General features: G+C 41.2%; 2 protein-coding genes across 5 annotated transcripts in view; one reads left to right on the top strand and one right to left on the bottom strand.

Annotated features, from left to right (window-relative positions):
• Nucleotides 1–975: 975 nt before the first annotated feature.
• Nucleotides 976–3,553, bottom strand: LOC106562114 (pro-adrenomedullin). Its single transcript, XM_014126713.2, has 4 exons — nt 3,432–3,553; nt 2,756–2,871; nt 2,495–2,620; nt 976–2,280 (listed from the first exon to the last, which is right to left on the bottom strand). Exons 2-4 carry the CDS (start codon nt 2,857–2,859, stop codon nt 1,977–1,979), a joined length of 534 nt encoding a protein of 177 aa, XP_013982188.1. The 5' UTR covers nt 2,860–2,871; nt 3,432–3,553; the 3' UTR covers nt 976–1,976.
• Nucleotides 3,554–6,865: 3,312 nt separating this feature from the next.
• The window catches only part of LOC106562098 (myotubularin-related protein 13), a 158,370-nt gene continuing 154,373 nt past the window's right edge, over nt 6,866–10,862 (top strand). For all 4 annotated transcript variants that reach the window (XM_014126678.2, XM_014126677.2, XM_014126676.2 and 1 more), the window contains exon 1: nt 6,866–7,025. In XM_014126678.2, the coding sequence (XP_013982153.2) occupies nt 6,971–7,025 (55 nt within the window). In that variant the 5' untranslated portion in view covers nt 6,866–6,970. The remainder of the gene's footprint in view (nt 7,026–10,862) is intronic.

Genomic DNA, 10,862 nt, shown 5'->3' with positions numbered 1-10,862 from the left:
TTCCTGTGGTTGATTAATAGCAATGACTTTTGTGGTTAGGAGTGTTCTAGCATGGAAAGTCGTGTCAAAGCCACATTAATAATCCATACCAGATGCAGACAGAGGAACCTGGAGCCTGGGTTAAATGATCAAACCCTTAGCTTTATGTTCCCTACCTATTGATCATAATAGACTGTGAACCAAGGAGCTTGGATTTGCTGTAGCCTATGCTACTCCATGCAAACAACTCATGACAATGAACATGACAATGCGTCAACCTCTTGGCATGGTAGTGATGTTGGTATCTTGTATGAATGAATACCGCTGTGGGAATTTCCAGTTTCTGAGTAGTACATGTACAACAATTAGATACTCTGAGGTTCACATTCCCTGAGGATGGAGGGAGAAGTCAGCAGCCTCTCTGTCCTGTCCAGTCAGATGTGGTCTGTCTGTCTGTCTGTCTGTCTGTCTGTCTGTCTGTCTGTCTGTCTGTCTGTCTGTCTGTCTGTCTGTCTGTCTGTCTGTCTGTCTGTCTGTCTGTCTGTCTGTCTGTCTGTCTGTCTGTCTGTCTGTCTGTCTGTCTGTCTGCACAGCTCATGAGCATGCTTCGCCAGGGCTGTTTTTACGATGCTCTCTGCGTGCCTCTCAGGAATGTTACACAGACCCCCCCTGCATCCTGATGTCCAGACCATCTACCATTGTGTGCAGATGGAGCTGGGTCTCTCAGCCTCCCATAATGGCTCAAGAGCCACGCTGCGGTGTGGAGCGAGCCAGCAAATATGCACTGTACTATGCAGGAATGCGCCTGGCACTCCCGTCTGCCCTCTAGGGGGTCACAGGGAGAGTGGAAGGGGGGTTGATTTAATGAGACCCTGAAATCACTTAACCCAGACCAGGTGCTGCGTGTTTCACTAGAGCTGGGCAGACAATAGAATGCCACTTTCAATTTACAACAGTAATTTCCTGTGGAAAAATAAAAAGTCTGGACAGAGTCAATTTTTATATGCAAAATGTTTATTGTATGACAATGTTAATTGCTTCGACACAAATAAAATAGACCACATTTACAAATATATTATACCATAGCTATAAAACCATTTATCCTATTACCAGAGTTTGAAACATATAACATCCATGATGCAAACAATAGTGGAAACAACAAATAGTTACAATGCCCTTATATTTTCTTCCTGTACAAAAATAGTTCTATCTCCATAAGTAGTTGAATCTAACCTATATAATATTTAAATAATGATATCTGAAATATCTTATATACAAACTGCCAAATAAAAATATACATACATAGATTGCACATGTGTTTATACAAAACATATTCAAGTATAGTTCCATCCATTGTGGACTGGCACAGATATTTCATACAATCTCTAAGGCATTTCCCTCGTACAGTGTCCAAAAACTTCAGCTTCATAGCTCTGTATTATAAGTCCATCTCCTTATGTCTTATCTCCCTGTTTGGCATGGACCAGATGTCTTTAGATGTCTTTTAGGTCCGCATGGATGTCTGACTGAGAAGGCTGGGACTGAAAAGTGCAGATGAGTATAGAGGGTTTGGTGAAATTGGCTCCTGTAATCCACAGGGTAAAACTCAAAGTTCAGGGTCTGCATAACAGGTTTATAGAGTCCCAGTATTTACGCAGTGGACTCTTCTCTGAGTCTGTACCGCTGTATTAACCTTGCTCCTCTCCCACAGCTGGGCAGAGACAGCACCATCCTCAGCATCTCTCCCTCTCTCTCTTCACGGTGCCATCCAGTGCCTGTAGACCAGCTGTTGTTTTGGCGCTCTGCATCGCCAATGCCTCTGCTGAGTCCAGCTTCCAGAGCCGCTGCAGCTATCGCTCAGTACTCGCGTCTGGAAAGAATGCACTGGAGAACTTTTGGAAAAAGTCTGAGGCATTTGGAGAATTTTAGAACAGGGCAGAGACACTAAGCCTCGGCTGCTGCTCTCCTCCCCTGTTCCTCCTCCGTACAAGTGCAGCTCATGTCCGTCTGAGCAGCTCCTCCAGCTTGTGAACATGTGAGTCTGCGTTGCCCCACACAGGTCTCAGCCTGCCCCCCTCCAGCCTCAGTGTGGCCCTGCGCTCAGGGAGGGAACGACGCCTCCGGCCGTAGCCTTGTGGGCTGATCTTGTCGATGGGTGCACTACCAATCTTTAATTTGTTGTTGAGCTGGTGGATGCGGTGGGCTAGGTCGTGCACCGCGCAGGTGCCCAGAGAGCAGCCCGGTCTCCAGGCCTGGTTCACTAGATTTTTGGACCTCTTGGTTCGGACGCTGATGTCAGTGCTGGAAGAGAGAGGAGGGAGAGGACCTTAAATTAATGCCTTGCATTCCTGAGCAGACACAACTTGGCTCAGAGATCCACTCCACAGCTTGCTTACTTTAATGAGCCTTGTTTGACAATAGTGATTAATCTCTTAATTCCATTTGAAATCTTGATTTCACAAGGATAACGAAATAGCACCATGCACATTGAGTTATGTAAATGTATGGTCTTTACCTGGAATGAGGAATCAGGGTGTTCCTGAAGTCTTCTGGGCTGACAAACTGTACAGACTCTGCTATCCTCTCTGCAGAAAAACTGTTTAGATCTCGTCTCGATCTGCCCTGCATCCATATGCTCAACCTGGGAAAGAAGAAATCCAACTCATTAAAAACTGTTCAAAGAAGTCCACAAAATACACAACAGTATGTGCTGATATTATGGTCACTATGCATTGTTGCAGACTAATCTTGACAAATAGCTCATCAATTAGCTCACCTCTTTTTGAGCTCTGGGCTAATTTCAAGTTTGAATCCAGCCACGCTCTGTGCAATGGTGGCCAGCAGACAGCCGTAGAGGAAAGACTGCAGGATCAGTTTCATTTTGACTGGCACCTGTGGGGAAAGTGGGAAAAAACTTGTTAGTTATTTACTTATTAACGATAACTTACTTAGTTACCTCATATCATTACATGTGAGCCCCCCCCACCAACCTCTTGCTGTTGCTTACACAAGAGTCCAAAAGCCAAGTTATTTGCACTTATCATTCATTTATTTAAAATGTCACACTAAGGTCACATTTTGTTCTCTTACGTAAACTTACAACCAAGTTGCAGGCCCTGGCCAGTGAAAAGCAGGACACGGTCTATAGAAGACTGAGTTTCCTCAACTAGAGTAAGCTTTAACCTTCCCTGAGCAAAGTCAATCCCATTCAGTCAATTAAATCCATAACCCAAAAAGAACCGGTAAACTTAAGGTTGGATAGAGAGAGATAAGCCTTATTTGGTATTTTTGCCTGACGTCCACCACCCCCCACAGTCATGCAGAAGAAGACTGGCACTCCTTATATAATAAGATTGATAACCTGTCCATGTCTACCGCACTTGAGCTCCTGATAAAGCCATCTCTAGCAAACAGAGCAACAGTCAATATTTGCTTCAATTGAAAGTACATACCTGAAATCCTTCAATAATTCACTTGGGTGATAAAGTAGTTATGGTAGAGTCAATGTGGAGAGAGTATTCCAAAGGCTTCTTGAAGTTGCTGTTGGTGCTGAAAGGCAGCTGTGACACTGTGCTAATAGTCTCTACACACCAGACGATGAGCCTTTATAGTGGAGGTGGGAGGGGCTCACTGACTGACACACACAGATCTCATCCCAGTCCCACCACTCCACCTCACACAGCCCAGCACTGCTGGAAGCCTGCTTTATCAGTGGGATAATGCAACAACATAGCAAACCCAGGAGAATAATAAAGTTTAAATAAACCAGAAGTAATTCAATAAATATTTGGGTCATATGAGAGTGATTTACTGTAATACTTGTTAAAGAATGTTGTTGTTGTTACCTCTGTTTTTCATTGACAGAATCTTTATTTGTGATGTGAAATTCACATTTTTACCTACCTTCTTTTAATCAAATGTATTTATAAAGATTACATATATATGTATATATTTTTTTGTTTGTTGTTATGTCTTCACAAACACATTAAGAAATAATGATTGACACTCCCAACAGAGAAAATGGTGAGTGCTCATTCCTTTGGTATTTGGGGAGGAGGCAGAGAACATTCTAAACAAAATGATTTTGTCCTCTGACATAATTAAACATTTTGGACATAACTGAACTTTGAGGTCAAGGGGTTATTCATTTTTGTCCACCTGCATTCCGGCACATTTTTGTCATATAGAATTTCATCAATGTTGACACAATGCCCTCTCAAGGCAATATCTGATTACAAGTTTAGTCAGCTTGAGGAAAAGTTGGTTAGTAGGTTTGACTTGAGATAACACAAGAACACTAAGTAGTTATTCATTAATAGTAAGTGTGTCAAATTATAACCACTACATTCTCCATGTCTGCATTTGTTTAAACATTAGGGCAAATATTTGACTGCAAAATGTGTGATTTATTTTCATATTTTTTGGACAAATGTTTAGAGGAATTTAGTAATTATCTCAAATAAATCAAGAGGGTTCTTTTTCCTAAGATTATATCTGTTGGCTTTACATAATCTCCAACTAACATAGTATAAAAACAATTAGGATGACTTCTTCATGCTCAACACATCACAACTGAGATCCAGAAATGAATAGGATAATAGGTTGAGTCACAAGAGCCAGCAAGTCTGTCTGCCTCCGTGACTCAGATCCCAGTGTTACTGATATCTGTTCCTCAGAATCACTGATTATATGACTTCATCTCAAACCATCTCAAGTACAGTGATTGCACTGAACCCTTTTAGCTCTTTGACCATAATAAAAGTACATTTACATTCCATATGTGCTTAGCCAAATTAAACTATTCCAGAATGAATGGTTAGACATATTTCAAAGTATGGGCAGTGAAATAAAGCAAGATATGCAGCGGGGTCAAAACAATGTCAGCGAGGGTCTTAAGGCAGATGTTGATTACAGGCCCTGGGGACAGATATCTGCACAAGATGCCATCAGGATTAGCACAGGGTGCAACAATTTGAGTTTTTCATTCCAATCGACCACACAGCTGACCCAAAGCTGGTGTCTGGTGAGGGTATGTCTGGGACTGGGAACAGGGAACAGTGGATTGAAATTCGCTTGTGTAGTCCCCAAGACTTAGTCTTAAATCTCAAGAACACTCTGAAAAACATGTAAGCCTTGATGTGGTCAGATAATCACAATTTGTGGCTTTCAATGTGTAATGTCTTAATAGAAAATACATACGTATTTTGGGAACAACATGTGAAATGCTTTCTCAGTGCTCAGAATGTATCTCAAACAACTGATAAAGAACCTTGTATGTGCTGAATAGAACATAGCTGTATCTATATCACGTGCAGTAATTCAGTCAGAAAGTCACCTAAATCTCCCTTCAGCCTTGAATAGAAATTCTATTACGCAACATTCTATTCATAATTCTTACGGCTTCCTTGCTTACCTGGTGTCACTTGTGTTACTGTAAATACATAAATGTGAAACACGTGTTGTAAACCAGCAAACATTTTGTAACCATTTTGCAATGATAATTACCTCCGCCATACAAGTAATCCCCAAGTACTCAAGTCATTTAAATCTCCTAATATGGAGAGAAGAAGATTGCGGAACCATGACAGTATCATTGTTCAGTGGCTCCTTATATGGAGCAATCATTTGTTAGCTTCTTGTACGACAGGTGTCAAGAACATGACTGATATTTGTTCAGTCACGGCTGTGGTACGCTAATCTAACAGGTAAGGTGGGAAGGAATGTATGCTAGGAAGCTATGTCTTCTAAGGTATATACAGGAATAGATGAACACATACCTAGATATTGATATGTTATGGAAATGTTCCTCAAAGTTGTCATGGTGATTTGATAGACCTGGAAGCTTCGTGGGGTTTTCACCTGTATAGTCATTCATTCTTTCATTCTGCTCCCTTGAACCCCATTGATGAGGAACAATTTCCCCCCTTATGCTGATAGCATAAGCATAATAGTTGGCGGAGCGGAATCATCAAAATTAACTTAATAATAGGCTACTTGTGAATGAAGAGATTCTCTCTCAAATTGCCCTAGTATGCTAGGGACCATGACGTTGTGGAATATGTTCAGTCCAAGTCGTTGAGATGTTGGCAAAAACAGCGCAAAAGAAGAATTCCCGCGCACCGGTGTTTTCCACCCCGCAGCGTCTCCCTCCCCTATTTATTGGCAGGAAAGGTCACTCACTGTCCACAGCATTCCAGAAGTGAGTGGAGTTGTGCGCTCTTTTTTCACATTTCGCCTGACCTTGCCCCCAAGTCGTGTGTAAGTGACCCTAACGCCCCCTGTGTGTGTGTGTGTGTGTGTGTGTGTGTGTGTGTGTGTGTGTTTGTTTGTGTGTGTGCGCCATAGACATTTAAAGGTGTGAGCGTGTGTCTGAGAGAGAGAAAGAGAGAGCGAGAGAGGGAGGGAGAGGGAGGGAGGGAGGGGATGTTTAAGTTTGACGGAGCATTGTGATTATGGAAAATTGTAATCATGCTATTGACACTGATTTTTCCACCAGCACTCTCTGCTTAGTGCTTCTAGCATACTAAATATCCTATACAATTAATTCAATATATTTTTAAGAAACACTGGATGCCACAATCTGCAATACTTTTAATTTATGTTATTGTATTATAACCCACATTCTTGCAAATAAAATGAGACTACTAATTTTTTTTAAATATATTTGGGTAACTTATTTTTATTTATTTTAGTTTGTAGTTTTTTCCCCCGTTTTTTCTCAATAATTGGTAGGTCACTTTTTTTTTATGTGCATGCAAAAGAGATTCTAGTGGTCATGAGATGGCTTTCCATGGTGGCCAACAAGCGGTGTGGCAGGGTGTGACCCCGTTGCAGCCACACAGTTTCTATTTGTAAACCAAGCGCCCCCGCCCATGCATGTCGCTACTCTTAGACGCAGGCGCAATATCACTCCTTCTGTCAAACATGGCTGTGCTTTCGAAGAAAGAAAAATGCTGAATTGTGTTGGTAGATTTCGGAAAAAGCAGCAAACATGGCGAGATTGGCTGATTATTTGATTGTCGTGGGATTAGATCAGGACAAAACCGGTGAGTTTTTGAATGTAACACTTGGAACACGAATGCTAAATTGAGCTTCAAATGCTTGGGTTTATCCAGGCCGTCAGTATTTATAATGCTAGCTGGTTAGCATAGACTAACTAGGTAGCTAGCCATTGATATCTGAGATTTGCAGCAGTCTGCAGCGTTTCATTGTTGAACTATAGGTAGATTTAGAATTTCTGATGCACATACGACGGTTTTTAAATATATGCAACGGGGGGTGACTGTGTGTTGTAGATATTTAAACCACAAATTGGAGTTTCATTGAGTCGAACTGTCACATCCTGTCTAGTTGATGTGACAAATCCAGCCGTTGGAATTGTAATTCGTGACGTGCGTGGCTTGCACCGGGAGCAGCTTTGCTATCATGATTTTGGAAACTGCATTCTGCTGTAAGGTTTGCGTTAGTCGCGAGCTGCTGTGATTCATTTAGTCTCATATAATTTGCAACCTGTAGGATATCTCATTTTGTTTGACACCGGCAGAATGCGAATAGAAATCCAAACATACTGTCTTATCCCAAAATTGTTTTATCCAACGTTCCTACAAGATGTGCTGGGGATAGGGGAGGTCAATTACTTGGTATTGCTTTATTTTTTTTGCGGGAGGGCTCATAAGTGGGGCCCCGAACTGAGGTTCTCAAACAGACCCACACTCTGGTCTGCTATAATTCCAACCCAAGATGTTCTACAGTTCTCCTACATGGCTATTTTTTAAAAATATTTAATCCACTATTATACAGCTATAACCATTTTTATACTGTACTTTTGTAATAAAATGACTTGGCCTACAGTTGGAACATTCCTTTTGATTGGGCTTGGTTGAAAGAGAGGAACCTACTGAAGAAGCGCAAACAAGAAAGAGGATGTTTATACTGATCCCAAAGTAGAGGTCGACCGATTAATCAGAATGGCCGATTAATTAGGGCTGATTTCAAGTTTTCATAACAATAGGAAATCTGTATTTTTGGGTGCCGATTTGGCCGATTTAAGACCTTTATTTAACTAGGCAAGTCAGTTAAGAACACATTCTTATTTTCAATGAAGGCCTAGGAACGGTGGGTTAACTGCCTTGTTCAGGGGCAGAAAGATTTTTACCTTGTCAGCTCAGGGATTCAATCTTGCAACCTTACGGTTAACTAGTCCAACGCTCTAACCACCTGCTTTACATTGCACTCCACGAGGTTACGCGAATGCAGTAAGAAGCCAAGGTAAGTTGCTAGCTAGCATTAAACTTATATTATAAAAAACAATCAATCAATCATAATCACTAGTTAACTACACATGGTTGATGATATTACTAGTTTATCTAGCCTGTCCAGCGTTGCATATAATCGCTTAGGTACACGTTGCTCCAACCATAAACATCAATGCCTTTCTTAAAATCAATACACAAGTATATATCTTTAAACCTGCATATTTAGTTAATATTGCCTGCTAACATGAATTTCATTTAACTAGGGAAAATGTGTCACTTCTCTTGCAAACAGAGTCAGGGTATATGCAGCAGTTTGGGCTGCCTGGCTCATTACGAACTGTGAAAACTGTGAAGACTATTCTTCCTAAAAAAAGACAGCTGACTTCGCCAAACGGGGATGATTTAACAAAAGCGCATTTGCGAAAAAAAGCACAATCGTTGCACGACTGTACCTCAACATAAACATCAACGCCTTTCTTAAAATCAATACACAGAAGTATATATTTTTAAACCTGCATATTTAGCTAAATGAAATCCAGGTTAGCAGGCAATATTAACCAGGTGAAATTGTCATTTTCCGTTCATTGCACGCAGTCAGGGTATATGCAACACTTTGGGTAATTTGTCAGAATTTTACATAATTATGACATAACACTGAAGGTTGTGCAATGTAACAGGAATAACAATTTGTTTCCGGATTCGACCATATTAATGACCTAAGGCTCGTGTTTCTGTGTGTTATTATCTTATAATTAAGTCTATGATTTGATAGAACAGTCTGACTGAGTGATGGTAGGCACCAGCAGGCTCGTAAGCATTCATTCAAACAGCACTTTCGTGCGTTTTGCCAGCAGCCCTTCGCAATGCATTGCGCTGTTTATGACTTCAAGCCTATCAACTCCCAAGATGAGGCTGGTGTAACCGATGTGAAATGGCTAGCTAGTTAGCGGGGTGCGCGCTAATAGCGTTTCAAACGTCACTTGCTCTACATGGGTAACGCTGCTTCGAGGGTGGCTGTTGTCGATGTGTTCCTGGTTTGAGCCCAGGTAGGAGCGAGGAGAGGAACGGAAGCTATACTGTTACACTGGCAATACTAAAGTGCCTATAAGAACATCCAATAGTCAAAGGTATATGAAATACAAATCGTATAGAGAGAAATAGTCCTATAATTCCTATAATAACTACAACCTAAAACATCTTACCTGGGAATATTGAAGACTCATGTTAAAAGGAACCACCAGCTTTCATATGTTCTGAGCAAGGAACTTAAATGTTAGCTTTTTTACATGGCACATATTGCACTTTTACTTTCTTCTCCAACACTTTGTTTTTGCATTATTTAAATCAAATTGAACATGTTTCATTATTTATTTGAGGCTAAATTGATTTTATTGATGTATTATATTAAGTTAAAATAACTGTTCATTCAGTATTGTTGTAATTGTCATTATTACAAATAAATAAATGTAAAAAAAGAAATCGGCCGATTAATCGGTATCGGCTGGTTTTTGGCCCTCCAATAATCAGTATCGGCGTTGAAAAATCATAATCGGTCGACCTCTATCCCAAAGTATGGCCTGCATTTGAAGAATGATGAAGGAACGTAGACCACCTGTAAGGGAGTAAAGACACATCCCAAGTCCAGTGACATCTTTCCAGGCCCATGTCTGAGGGAGACAACCAACCAATCCAGCTGAATCCACTCACTTACTAGAGACACACATGAATAGGTAAATAGTGGCCCCAATGTTACTCAACTGACAAACCACTTTTGTGCCGTAGGAACAAAATGTTCCTGGCATCGCCGGAGCCTAGATGGATTCAGACCGCCATCCTCACAAAAACTCCTGTTCTGACTGAGATGGATAGTGATGAATGGACTACGAGAGTGATGGATCTCCCTGATAAGAGGATGTTTCTGTTGCAGACACGGGTGATTGAATACGCCTGTAGTAGGGACGGGGGGAAAAAGTATCTCTGTCCATCCATAGTGAGGTTTATTTTCCAATCCTCTTCTCATGTGTTACTGAGGTGTGGGATTATGTACATCCAGGGCTGTTTGGAACTGGGGGGGATCAGCAGTTGTACTGCATAGATGTCCCTCTGTGTGAACTGGAGTTGCATTCTCTACTCTACTAGAAAACCGGAAATTATTTTTTAGAGTTGATACACTCTAGCAAAAAGAAAACAAACAACAAAACATGTCTCCCTGAGGATGCATTTCACTTAATTGCTTTGCCCTTCTTTAGTAAAGCAGGATTGTAGACAGTGGGCTCAGTAGACAGACAGCAGCTGCTTTTTCTCCACCTTGCTCGTCCAACCAGGGATCCACACAGAAGTCATGATCACTTATCTGCTTCATTGTGGCTCCTGTTCCAAAATCAGTGACTCCTAAAAAATCATGTTGATACTAGTTGTCATCTGTTGAGAGAGCAGCCCAGCCAGTCCATGGCATGAGCTAGTTTAGGCTATTTCTACTCCAGTGATATTTTACTTATGGGAGCCTCCCTCGTAGGAAGATTGGGAAAAGACTCATTGGTCAGAGAAGACACAAAACCAACAGGACAATCCACATATTGTCCAGGCTTCATTTCATGGATTTTCAACCTAGAAAAGCACACAAACTCT

This window comes from Salmo salar, chromosome ssa11 (genome assembly GCF_905237065.1).
Source record: "Salmo salar chromosome ssa11, Ssal_v3.1, whole genome shotgun sequence".
In the NCBI taxonomy this organism is placed as follows: Eukaryota; Metazoa; Chordata; class Actinopteri; order Salmoniformes; family Salmonidae; genus Salmo; species Salmo salar.
Note: the sequence above shows the minus strand (reverse complement) of the source record. Positions and strands in the feature narration are given on the sequence as shown.

What these genes read in the sequence shown, in the direction of transcription:
- LOC106562114 (XM_014126713.2), bottom strand. Translation starts at nt 2,859, where the DNA reads ATGAAACTGATCCTGCAGTCTTTCCTCTACGGCTGTCTGCTGGCCACC. An exon ending in AGCCCAGAGCTCAAAAAGAG is followed by an intron (nt 2,621 to 2,755) that starts GTGAGCTAATTG and finishes CTTCTTTCCCAG; the next exon opens with GTTGAGCATATGGATGCAGG. An exon ending in ACCCTGATTCCTCATTCCAG is followed by an intron (nt 2,281 to 2,494) that starts GTAAAGACCATA and finishes TCTCTCTTCCAG; the next exon opens with CACTGACATCAGCGTCCGAA.